Genomic DNA, 13,320 nt, shown 5'->3' with positions numbered 1-13,320 from the left:
TTGTATCGAGTAGTCTGGCTAGTAAATGAAGAAAGGGACCCTAATTTTCCAGCTCGTTACTGTACAAAAACATTTTTCGTACTCACCTCCTGAGCCTTAACCCCCCCTAGCTCTTGAGCCACCTAACCCTAAAACTGCAAAAGGCAAATGGCAGAATTTTTCAACAGTTAAAGAAAGACAGGGGTCGATTCTTCAGTGAAAAGTTGTTGGCCTCGTCCACATTGTCTTCAGGACCATACTCAGCTGCCGAATGACACTAGCACTTCGGTCCTCCAGCCTTCAGAAGACAAAGGCCAGTCTCCTTTCCTTTTCTACTTAACCTTGGCTGCAGAGCCACAGAAAGTTGACTGCAAGTAGCATGCTAGCACATCTATACGTTCCATTCAGGTTGAACCTGAGTGGAAGTGAATGCACTCAGATGCAAACCCATCTCTAGCCAAGGAAGAGGGTCTCCACAAGAGTGAATCCACAAGAAGCTGGATCCACAAGATGCTGAATCCACATACCCATAAACGACGTGAACATGAGTTTACATGCATTTCACCGGGATTACAAGCGCCTGAACTTGTCCGGCTACAGTTGTGTTTGATGCCCTTCTAGAACAAGTGAGGCAGGCCTTTTTATAAGCATGGGCACGGAACACAGGGCCACAAAGGCAGGCAGGCTGAGGTTCAACTATAGATCCACACATTACTTAAGAATGATTTGTTGCCGGCTTAGTTAGCATTTGCTGTTGCTTTATTTATAGACTCACCCAGGATACACATAGTGCTCAATGATATTGCTGCTTATAAAAGAACAAAACAATCTGAGCTTCAAATGCAACTTGTATTTTTGGGAAAACAAGTAACAAAACTGGGAACAAAACTAAAGTATTGGCTATGTTGCATCATTCAAAAAAGCTGCTGGTGTGAGTCACAGTGAAAAGGAACGAAATTAGGCTTAGCACTTTGGTTCTACTGAACTGCCATCAGCTAGATGCCGCTGACCTCGAGACGCAATTTGCTGGTAGCCATCCAGAAGGCGTGAGGATATGCTGTGTTAACATAAAGAGACAAGTGTCAGAGGAAAATGTATGACACACAAACATTACAGCATCAGCCTTCGGTGACGTGAATTATTCCCACAAGCTTTTACGAAACGTTGCCTGGTTTGTGAGGTTCCCAATTTAAAGAAGATGCGCTCCAGCACCCATCAACTTGGTCCAATTAACTGTGATTTGATCGAAACCACTGCAGCTGCTGACATATTCAAGTATTTTCATAATACAGCTACACCTAGATATAACGAACCTCCATATATTGAATTCCCCAATGTTATGAAGTTTCTCAATTCCTCAACTGCACCCACATTCAAGTGTGTGTCTTTGCGAACTGCATGTAAGGAAGGAGCAGCAGCGGTCATCCTTGACATAACAAACTCGTCATGCCAACTACCCATTAACTAGTGTTGCGTTAGTTGAAGTTCGGCTGAATCATGCGAAAGTTTCACGAGATAAAATATGAACCACCACAAGAGGAATACCTACGATCACAATCAAAATGAGCAAAACGAGTCGAAATAACGTGCCATGCTTCAAAGCAACTCGTGTCTCTCCAAGGCAAATGCAATTTCACTTTTGCAATTTTACCCCAAGTAGCACTGCAAGAGCTCTGTCCAAAAGCACCATAAAACAACAGAACACACCACAGTAATCAAGAAAATGCCGTGCAAACCAAGACTAGACACAAGGCAGAAATACGCACACAAACACGAGCACAAACTTATATAAGTTCGTGCTCATGTGTGTGTACTTGTGTCCCGTCTTGGTTTGTGCAATGTTTTCTTGATTATGTTGCTTCACCAACTGGCCCGACGATCTGCCCTACATAGCACAGAACACACGGGATGTCCAGTGCGCGCCACCGCCGCTGCTCAGCGATTCAGGCAATTGAGACATCGACAGAAGACGCGTGGTGGAAGCCAAGATGGTGGAGAGCCCCAACAACACAAGTTGAAGAGTCACACTTCTGAGCACTACGGAGGACAGGCATACTGAGATATCTTTTGTCTACAAGAGCTGGGAGCAGGGAAAGAGGTAGGTGCTTCCAACTCTCTCTCTCCCCCCCCCCCCCCCCTCCTCCGCTGTTCTCCCCCACTTCCCCAACTCTCTGCCGCCGCGGTGGCTCAGTGGCTATGGTGCTCGGCTGCTGACCCGAAAGACGCGGGTTCGATCCCGGCTGCGGCGGCTGAATTTCTTTGGAGGAGAAATTCAAAAGGCCCGTGTGCTGTGCGATGTCAGTGCACGTTAAAGAGCCCCAGGTGTTCGAAATTTCCGGAGCCCTCCACTACGGCGTCTCTCATAGCCTTAGTCGCTTTGGGACGTTAAACCCCATAAACCAAACCAACCAACTCTCCCCACCTCGTGTGTAATGGCACTGTGTGAGCCACAGCAGAGACGGTCGCTGCTGCTGCCACACTCGCATTATCAATGTGATCGCGAATTGTCTTTCAATTGTCTTGTCGCGAATTGTCTTTCAATGTTTAACATTTAATATAACATGCTAGTTTTGTGAGAACACTTTCAAGGTGATCTCAACTACATTTCTTTCATACTTTGGTTTCTATTCCGCACTGCCCTTTGTTCACATAAAAACTGCATGTAATGATAAATTGAGGGCTTTTTTCAATTCTTTACAATTACGTTTGACTCATACCATAATCAGCGCAACACTTGAGAAATACCAATGACTCCTGCCTCACCAGCGACAGCGGCCCGAACGTTCTCAGCTGCTTCATCGCAGTCCTCGAGCTCGTGGACCTCGGCTTGTCGTGGCCCCAGGTGCACCACCGAGGCAAGGGGGTATTTCTGCAAGGCCAGTTTGACAGCAAGGTCATCATCATCATCATCAGCCTGAGCACGCCCACTGTAGAACAAGGGCCTCTCCCTTATCCCTCCAATTAACTAACCACGCCCTGCACGAGCTGTGGCTACCATACTCCGCAAACTTGCTACTCCCATTCACCCACCTAACTTTCTGCCGTCCCCTGCTACGCTTGCCTTCTCTTGGAATCCACTCCGTTACCCTTGAGGATCAGTGGTTATCTTGCCTTCGCATTACATGCCCTGCCCAAGCCCACTTCTCCCTCTTGATTTCAACTAATGTATCATTACTGCCGTTTGTTCTTTATTCCAGCCTGGTTTACTGTTTCAAGGTGAAGCTTTTCTCAAGTGCAAGGTGACTTTTCTACAGAGAAAGAGCAGTAATAAAAGTTCCTGAATGATAATTCCCACGTCCAGGCTAACTTTCAGTCATTTAACATGAGCCCTTCTACTGAGCCTCGATGAGCACAAACTCCAGCAGCTTTACATCAAAGCAGCTGACTGGATTCCGTTACTCCAAGAAAGCTGAGGGGAATTCGGTTCAGTTTTGGGGCCTTTTTGTATGTTTCTCTGTGCATTGGTCAGAATAAAAGAGCTGCACTGACACAGTTTTTACACTACCTTACAATAAACACTTTTCAGCCCGACTGAAGCATCAAATGCGCAAGTTCCAGAGAAATGCGTAAATGTAATATCCGCTTCTTGGTCACTTTAAAGGGACTCTATGCAGAGGTTCTCCATCTTTTTTGCTTCAGGCAACCCCAGTGACTTCCAAAAGGTGAGTGAGGAACCACGTGTGTCCTGGTACCAATCCTTCCTGCCTGACATGCATGCAATTAGGAGTAAGTAGAAACACAACCCATTAAGAAAAAGCTAAATTCAATAACAATGACTGGCTGTATGTAGAGTCGAAGAGTCTGCTGTAAGAACTGGCTAGGGTGGGACTGACTAGGGTCAGTCTCAAGATAAAGTGGGCTAAGGATAGGCAAGACTTGAGACATGCATGGATACAGATGCCCAGGGAAACCAAATCAAGAAGGATTCCACTGCTATATAAAAGAAGGCATCCAGGAAACCTTGACTGCTTGGTAACTTAGCTTTAAATGTACATCAAGGAAGCTCCGATAAATTAAAAACAATGCTCTTCCTGTAAGGAGCTTAAACTGGTGTGAGACCCTAGTACACCATGGGCAACAGTATATGCAGCACTACTATGTAACACTACCTATTGTGTAATACTAGGCAGTACTACAAACAAAAATTCTTCACCTCATCGAGACCGTAGAAAATTCTTGTTTCGCCTTTCTTGAAGGAGCCCTTGGTCCTGCAATGAAAACAGAAATAGTCAAGGCAGCGAGGACAGTTTCCACAAACCAGCACATCAAAGATGTGAAGTTTTACCACACATGCCAGCAATGTGAACACTGCAGAGCGAAGACTACAACATGAGCCGTTATCTTCAGAACAGCGCAGGGACCCGGATGGGTAAAGAAACACACACATAGGGCATTGTTAAAACCCAGTTCCAAAGGTGTTGCCCCAGCTTCCACTCAGATCATCCATTAGGTGGAAAATTCACAACCGCCAGGAGAAAACACTTTTCCAACATTAATTCGGTAATTGCTAGGGATGTAGGGGGCTTCAATGATCAAACTAATGACCCATTAGTGCTTGGACCTTGCAACCTGAAAAGAACCAAACACATTGAATACCGCAAGAGTATATGAATACTGATTTGTGCACTTTCATTATAACACAAGGTACGAAAGTGTGGCATGTCCTCGAGATTTGCCGGGAAAACAATAATTATGCCACAACGTGAAGTATGCTGCATTCGAAGCTAAGGGCCAGAAAAAGAACATCAACCTGGACAGGGCACACATTTCTACTGAGGGGTTGCCCTAAACATGTGGGACAATAGAGGCTTTGCATAGAGGCTTTGCGTTTCATGCGGCTCATAACAATGAAGTCACAGTTAAGAAATCTTCAGGGAATATGTATTTTTGTGCGCCGATCCTAGATATGTCATTTAATTTCATGTAAGAGAATTCCGTCAGAACTTATGTAACTTTTATGCTTGTACTTGGTGAAGAGCTTTGAAAAAAATTTCTTGCAGGAAACTTGCTGAAATGTATGCCATGAGGTTCTCTCGACACCAAGGAATGCAAGAAGGGTAAAACTGTCTTCCTGCCTATCATAGAACTTGAGTTATAGGGTACTGAAGCTGCCAGTTCAGAAATGAGAAGAAAAGTGTGTACTCCTGTTTCTGAAGTGGCAGCTTCTGTACCCTATAACCGTGGTCTAGACACTGCTCCATCTGCCTCCCATATGCCTCACACAGAACTGCAGAGTCATGCATAGCACTGCACTAAAGTACATGAATGTACAGTTCGCAAAATGACAGGATAGTGCAAAGCAACCAAAATGTACTGTACAATTAGGCAGACAAGCAAAATAATGACAGCTTAAGTCCCACATGACATCTTTAACACAAGTAGCAAATATTCCCGACTTTCCATGTCTGTCATTCTAAGCCTGCTTCTGGAATGAATAATAGAGCAAAAAAGACACACACGAAAAGGCTGAGCACTACTCTCATTTATGTTTCTCTTGGCCTTTTCCTGTTAGTCTTTTCTGTGTTATTATTTCTTCCACAAGCTATGCACCCTCTAGCCCCACCATTTTGCATTTTGTTAAGCCCGCTTTGGCTACTTTAACCCTTTCAGGCACCATTTCTTGTTTTGACTGAAATCAATTATTTTTTCACCTAAGTCATATATTCAGGCCTCAAGAAAGGGAATTTGTTAGTTTTCGAGCATGAAAGACCAGCAGGTAAGTTTTTACAACGATATGGAGAATTCCATAAAAAGTGTCAGATTTGTTAGAAATAATAACATCGAAATGTTCTCGTGTGTCAGGTAAACACCCTAGGGATCGTGGAATCACTTTGTGCTTCGAAGATTCACATTACACTTGAAACTGAGCAAAACAATCAATGTTTTCACTGGTGGCAAAATCTGTCTGCACAAAAACGGCGGACAAAGTGCTACCTAGCTCACTCTCATGTGGAATATTATTTACTGCACTCTCTACATAGTACCAAAAAGCAACTTATCTGGAACAAGAAGGGTGCTCAATTTGACTGAAATAATGAAATCACTGTCAAATGCTCCAGTTTCTCAGAAAAAGCTGTAAGTTTGCCGCTTACACAGTTGTGTACAAAGCGCCTGAAAGGGTTAAAGAAAATGTCTTCAGCCCAGCGCCATCTACTTGGAAAGACTGGCTCTCTGAATTAGCAATGATGCAGCAAGGAAAGTAAGTTTGTGGAGTTGAGCAAGTGCCCGACACTGCCACTCACAGTTCGAGGAGTTCGACCACCTTGGCACTGGCGGCAAACTGCTTGGCACTGGGCGTCAGCACAAAGTCCCCTCCCCCCGCGTCCTTGTCCTTCTCCTTCTCCTGGTACACGCCCAGAAGCACAGCCTGTCTCTGCAGGGACACAGCGGGGGAAGCACACCGTTAAGAGGGTGGACGTCCACTTCCCACCACCAGGGGGCCCCGTCATGGACGCCACAAAGTTAATGACGATGATCATGGTGACATGGGAGGACATCTACGTACACCCGGCCAAATCTTCAACTGGCTCGGGTGTTGCATCGCTAAATGCACCTTGTGAAAGGTTCTTTTCAGCTACACTGCTGGCATATTCATGCTGTAATTTGACGCGTGAGATGGCATTTCGTAGTTCCTTTTTGTTCAAATAAAGTTTGAGTGGAGTACTAGCATGTTTAGATCAAAGTTATCAGAAATATTCATCGTCTGCCACTACGAAGAGCCGAAACAAGCGGAATTCGCAGCAATGGTTCTGGTGGCGCATTTGCGCTTACTATGGGTAAACGACTTGTCCGCCACGAAAGAAGTGGTAGTTTACCCAGAGGAGGAGGCCATATGGACCAGAACCATTGCTGCGTATTCCGCTTTTTTCGGCTCTTCATAATGGCAGACGATGCATATTTCTGATAACTTTGATTTAAACACGCAAGTACTCCACTCAAACATTATATGAACAAAAAGGAAGCACGAAATGCGATCTCACGCGTCAAATTAGAGCATGAATATGCCAGCAGTGTAGCTGAAAAGAACCTTTTACAAGGTGCATTTAGCGATGCAACACCCGAGCCAGTTAAAGATTTGGCCCGGTGTACTGCCATGTCTAGAGTAACATGCAGCATGCTTCAGCGCTATAACCATTCACGTGCTTCACGCAGAGATGTTTCTTGCACTCAGCACACAAGTGCCACTTATGAGAATATGTATTAAGTGGCTTCTAATTTTTTGGCAGGTAAAGTGCGAGAGGAGTCTGATCACTGAGGCAAGCTTTGTAGTGTTATGGCCACGACTGTATCCATAGGTAAAACAAGCAATGGTTATGGTAAGTGTATTCATTGTTAAAACATGCACTGGTGATGATAGGTGTTCTCACAGACACTTAAATCACGGCTAGAGAGAGGGCAACGTGATGCATGCTACAAAGTCAGAGCTGTGAAGGCCACCATGTAGGTCGCTGTTTTTGAGGCTAAGTACATGGCACTTATACCAGCCCCATTCGAACAATGAACCATATTTGTTTAACAACGTCTTCTCTACATCGTGTGGCTTTTACAAGTGCTGGCTAACCCACTGACAAAATTTCTCAACTTGCTCAACTATGGTCAAGATCATGAATGGCTGTGACGTCTGTTTGGGAAAAAGAAGCTGCTATTCATCGATGGAGCACTGGATGAGTCCTCTGTTATGCTGTGGATTTCTTTCTTTTTCACGAGCCCAAACAGACCTCCCTGGAGTCAAAGTGACATCCAAAGAGGGTCTCTCGAGCTACATTAATGATTTGGCTTTTTCAACGTGATCAACATCTCAACACAAGGAGGGCGCAGCTGAATACTAAGCCTAATGCAAATTCTACTACAGAGGTGATCAGAGCTCCGTCATCATAAACTCAGCAGTAGCTCAGCAGTGCCCAACTTATTCTGCTTTGAAAGGAGTAACTGAGAGCCTCTACAATTGATAAGCTCACACAGAAAGAAAAATTGACGGAGAAAAAGCACAGAGCACAAGCTGCTTAAATTTACCCGCTACAAGTCTCACACTGGTGTTTTAGCATCCGGTACAGTTTTCCCTTTTTGTAAGGATCAAACAAAGTACACAGCTGGTTGTTTCATGCAGCTGTACACTTAGCGCAAATGATTCAAAGGTCCTGGCCCCACATGATAATTCCCGAGTTCAGACTCCACTGCAATGCCTTTCTTTTAGTTTGTACATGTCCTCAGCCCTCATCCTCACATGAAACTGATCTGTATGTTGAGACCATGGATTAACTTAGGCTTGCAGGAAGCTGGGATGATCTTGAGGTACGCATTACATTGAAGCCATGCAAATCACATGTTCAAGTGAGTAGACTAAAAGCTGAACACATTATCACACTAATCTTCCACCTTGCACCATAAAGCTTGCACAAGGTTCAGGCAGCATTAAATAGGGCTATTATACTTTACGTCCGCTAAAAGTCTTGAGTTAATTAAAGAGCTGAATACGCTATTTGCAGTTTTAGTACTTGTACGATTTGGAACACATGCTGAAGCGCACAAGTCAAAGTCTGCGATAAATCCAACAGCCACGTAAAATTTGTGCTCAAGCAATGCTCACACATGTTCAAGGGCTGTTAAATGTTGACCACATCATTTAGAACTTGGGCCTACATAAAGCTTAAATAAAAGTAAAGCCTGCGATAAATCGAGGAAGCATCTAAAACTTTAAGCTCAAATAATGCTCAAAAAAGCCACTGAGCTAGCCAAACTCGCACAAAGCGCCTTCACATAGCTGTTCAGCTCCGTGGGGAGTCTTACCTCCATGGCGACCGACCGCTCAGAGAGTTGGGGGTATGTCACACGAGGCCCTTTCTAGGTGTCCATTCCCCCCACATGATGAGGGAAAAAAAAAAAAAGCTAATAGTAGGCCACCTGGTGGGTAGGCCGGACGTGAAAAGGGGGGGATCCAGGTGTCGTTTAGCGACCTCAATCGAGCCAGCTGCACCTGCTCCCTCCCTCTCTCTTTCCCTTTCCCTCAAACTGCCTCCCTACCTCGAGGGGAGGAGGAGACACAAGCCATGCGTGTACCTCAGCCAACACAGAATATAGAAGCCACATTCAACGCTGGCTTTTTCCGACTGCTCTCCCCTTGGCCACGCCTGCAGCGAACGGCATAACCTGGGCTCCTTGATTCACTTCATTGCTTCAATGCGCACATTAGAATGCCTCCTTGAATTCGAATTACACGCACTGGCCCACAGATCAAATAAATGCCTCCCATTTTTGATTCTGTATGCCTTCCTTTGCTCTACAAAAGGTAAGCATAGCTGCACGAAAGCAAAATGCACGGTCTTCCGATTAACCCATGTGGCAAAAAAGATCAAGAAACTCCACTGGGAAACCCGTGCGCTCGTATTTTTTCAGCCTCGACACAAAGCAGCAAAAGCAACAACAATGGTTTGTAGAAAAGAAAGAACTGCCGGTTAAAGAATGACCCGCTATTGTAGAGTTCGGTCAGCAGCTAGAGCATTTGCCAAAGGTGTTTGTGCAAGCTCCAAAACTAACCCATGGACGGAATACACAGAGAAGTGAACGAAAGGAAAAAGTTCAGTCGTGACTAACGTCTCAAGCAGAATGGCCTACTTATGTCAGCTGAAAGAATGTTGCAAGGAAGACAATGCCAGTTCATTTAAGAACTGAGCATCTGCATTTGGTGCTATTCCTTGAGACAGAAAAATGTAATAAGAGGCATCCACAACCAATGGTAAAAACAATACCATGACAGCTGTTAACTCAAAATAACACTAGTTTATGCTCCTTCTAACATTAAGCTACTTTGTTACTCTTCAATAATTAGACCTAAACTGGAATATGCATGCATAGTGTGGGACCCGTATACTAAATTTAACGTAAAAAATCTGGAAAGAATACAGAGAAGAGCCGTCAGGTTTATATTTAATAAATATGCAAGGACTGACTCCCCAACCACTTTAATGGAGATTAATAAAATTGAACAACTTGAACATCGGAGAAGAAAGCTTAGGTTAGAATTTATTTCTCTCTTATTACATAACAAACTTGGTTTGGATTCCACATCATACTTAACGCCGGCACCAACCAGACAAACTCGTCAACACCATCCCACTTCTCTAACCCCTATATTCGCTAGAACAGACACTTACAAGTTTTCGTTCTTTCCACGCACAATAACAGATTGGAATCAGATAGTTAAATCATTGTCTCATGAGTTTTAGCCAATTATTGCTGTATTGTGTTGTTCTTTTTTTTTTTGAACTGTTGCGTTTTTTGCCGTTTGATTGACTTGTTCGCCCACCCTGCTTGGACTCAGTGTACGCAGTATTTTGTAAATAAATAATAAATAAATAAAATAAATAAAAATAAATGTGGCATCAATTTTGATCAAAAACAGAACAAAAAGGCCATCATTTCCAAAACAAAGTTTGAGAAGCACAGCATTTTTCCAGGTTGAATATTTTGTTGTGAGGCAGCACCCAAGAAGCTCATCAGATAATTTTTTGAAAAACTCTCGTCAATAAATAACGGACAACCATCACAATTTCGATGTTCAATCATACTTCTTTTTGCTATGCCTTCACAAAGATGGTTTCTCGTATACATTAGGAGACTTTTATTATTCTCATTTCCTGGAAGGTACGAATGAGGAATGTCACAACTGCACATCATTTCTTCCCTTCATGCAGTAGGTCATCTCAATTTATCATCCACTTTACCCTCATACAATATACGGGTCAACTGGACAAATATTTTCCCACGCTCTGTTTGCTGACATGACGAGTAAAGGGCTTTTTTTTTTTTTGTGCCAGCAAGATTTTTCTCCTCAAAATGAAGAGTAATTCTATTCACTTGGATTGACCCACTCTTATCCCATTAAGTCAATCATCTATCACAGTTGTCCACATACGCATATCCATAATAGCAGTGCATTAAATTTAATATAATTAGATTAATGCAAAACTTGTTTATCATAGTTCAAATAGACTGTGATTTTTGCAAAATCTCAAGTACCTACATAGCCCCACTTTTTTAAGGTTAGATTAACAGCCACATAATACCTCATTGAGGTATAGTAGTAAATATTAATTTATTAATCACTTAAGATGTTACAGCAATAAAATTTTAAAAGAAAAAATACTGTTAATTCTTTTTTTATGCGCCTGGACGTTAGGGCTGACTAACTAACAGTAGTGTTTAGGTAAACTAGGTTAATGGTTCTGATACTTGCCACCAAAATTTTTCCAGTACACAATTTTTTTTTTCCAGTAGTGAAGCATGCAAACAAAAAGAGACACCAGGTCAGAGGTGAGGCTCTCAAAGTTACACTTCATATGCACTACATACCACTCATAATAGGGTCACTGAGTTGATGATGCAGAGTAGAAGAAAATACTACAGCGCACATACCATCGTGGAGGTCTCTGAGCTCTCCAGAGGACCATTTGGAGGTCTGCGGGCTACAGTTCGAGAAACACTGCCCACGACTGAATCGTCACAACCCATCACACCCATCCCAGTGCAGTCCCAACCAAACTTCCTTGTTGCCAGTGGTGCTTCAAACGACTTCAAAGCTATACATGAAGAGCTCCCAGCCACCTTTCTGGGTGTTTACATCGTTCAAGGAATAGCTGTTCGGCCTGGCTTCACTGTCCTTATCAACGAACCCTCTGAAGTATCAATAAGAGGGGTCCCTTTTATGGCCCTTTATGACCACACGGATCTTCGGCTAGAGATAAAGGAGCCTTCCCATGATGCATTTGGGCCTGTGCGCACTCTGCAGCGTTTCAAGCTCAGTCTTGAGGCTGTGGACAGTCTCTGTCTGCGTTTGAAGAAACGCGAAGTTCAAATTTCTTTTTTCATACATCATCAATATATGCACAATAGAGAGAAGCACTATCTTCAATTAGCAGAAGGGCTACGAAAGAATGACGAATTGTGTGACAGTGCCACTGGTGTGCAAGGCTCATGAGAGGTGTACTCCACTCGCAGGAAGATACTTCAGGAATCAAATCTGCGGCCAGTAGATGCCCAGCACGGAATAATGGCTGGCTAATCGCCACACTGGACTTCAGTCTGCCAAGGTAATCAGGAAAGGTAACAAGTGTGCATGGCTGTTAAAGCGACCAGATAGTACAGCTGCCAAAAGTCCGCAAAGGCCAAGTATTCTGCGCACAGACTGCTGCAATGTTGTACACACACCGTAAAATGCTTCCCTCAGCTAAACTGCTCGCTCATTCCTGCTGGAATTTGAAGCACAGATAGCATATGACAGTCTTGCTTTCTCAATACTATTTTTGGATGATATACTTTTCTGATTTGATCAGAATTAAGCATAAACCCGCATAGTCAACAGCATGGGAAAGAGCAGCTTTCGCATAGTGCGTGTTTAGCATTGCAATAGTCTGTAGCTTCGTTTTCGATGAGCACTGCCGGGGACTACTTAACGTTCAGAGTGACGCGATTTAGCCCCTGGATTTCCCCTTTGCTCTTTGGCAGCGTCGTTTTGGAAAGAATGGGGTTTGCAGCGTCAATGTCCGCACGCAGCCAGCAGGATACGCGCTCCATATCCACAGTGGCATGCACCGAGTAGATCGCGGATGCTTCACGCTCGGGCGATGACTTGCATAGAAGGTTCTCGGCTTCTCACCCCTACTCTCCTCTCCACCTCTACGCACGCGTTTATTTTTACTTACTCTACCCGGATGCACGACCGTTCCCGCCGATGACTATGCTGGCCGCGGCGACATCGGCGTTATCTACAGGGACATAAAGTGCACGCAATCTACGCAGCTCTCGACAAAGCCGCAATAACTTTTCGCAACACGATGATTCAGCGATTGAGCGCTAGTACGCCTATCCGTCGCTCGCAAAAATTTCAGACGTAATCATACGGCTAAGTTTCGCATAAACCACCTCAACCTTCCCACATATCCTAGGGCGCTGAACAGTTAAGTTCACCCGATGCAAACCTAACTAAACTCACCGGCATATGCCGATTTATCGAGGTAATCGAAATAACCGGACCGTTCTTATTAGTGACTGAGATGCACGTTTACAGAGAAACCAACTAGCGCCGATCACGCGTGTGAATCAGCACAATTGTAGGCGCGGTCAATCGCTTGACCTCGAGCGTGCGGCATTATTTTTCAGGGATCGCGGGGCTGCCTCTAAGATCGTGCAGTGTTTTTTTTTTTTTCTAACAGAGAATGCGCGCGATCTTAGAGCAATGCACTGGGCTCACCAACGAATGGGATGCGAAATCGCGCCACGATCACGAGACAAGCCCGCGCTTCGAGCGGTCGTCCGACCGGCGCCACTGCAGGCGGGATGCTGATG

At 44.3% G+C, this 13,320-nt stretch overlaps 1 protein-coding gene and 1 long non-coding RNA gene across 2 annotated transcripts in view; one reads left to right on the top strand and one right to left on the bottom strand.

The window, feature by feature from the left end:
* The window catches only part of LOC149334137 (cytosol aminopeptidase-like), a 39,767-nt gene that overhangs the window by 26,089 nt on the left and 358 nt on the right, over window positions 1-13,320 (bottom strand). Inside the window, exons 2-4 of the mRNA XM_089555030.1 lie at window positions 6,222-6,352; window positions 4,133-4,187; window positions 2,743-2,848 (exon numbers count right to left, since the gene is read on the bottom strand). Coding sequence (XP_089411156.1) covers window positions 2,743-2,848; window positions 4,133-4,187; window positions 6,222-6,352 — 292 coding nt within the window. The remainder of the gene's footprint in view (window positions 1-2,742; window positions 2,849-4,132; window positions 4,188-6,221; window positions 6,353-13,320) is intronic.
* LOC149334136 (uncharacterized) overlaps window positions 11,594-13,320 on the top strand; it is a 34,556-nt gene continuing 32,829 nt past the window's right edge. Inside the window, exon 1 of the long non-coding RNA XR_016284721.1 lies at window positions 11,594-12,065. This is a non-coding gene — a long non-coding RNA (uncharacterized LOC149334136). The remainder of the gene's footprint in view (window positions 12,066-13,320) is intronic.

Source organism: Amblyomma mixtum, chromosome 8, assembly GCF_055824585.1.
Source record: "Amblyomma mixtum isolate Tamu chromosome 8, ASM5582458v1, whole genome shotgun sequence".
Taxonomy (NCBI): domain Eukaryota; kingdom Metazoa; phylum Arthropoda; class Arachnida; order Ixodida; family Ixodidae; genus Amblyomma; species Amblyomma mixtum.
This window is presented reverse-complemented; position numbering and strand designations above follow the sequence as displayed.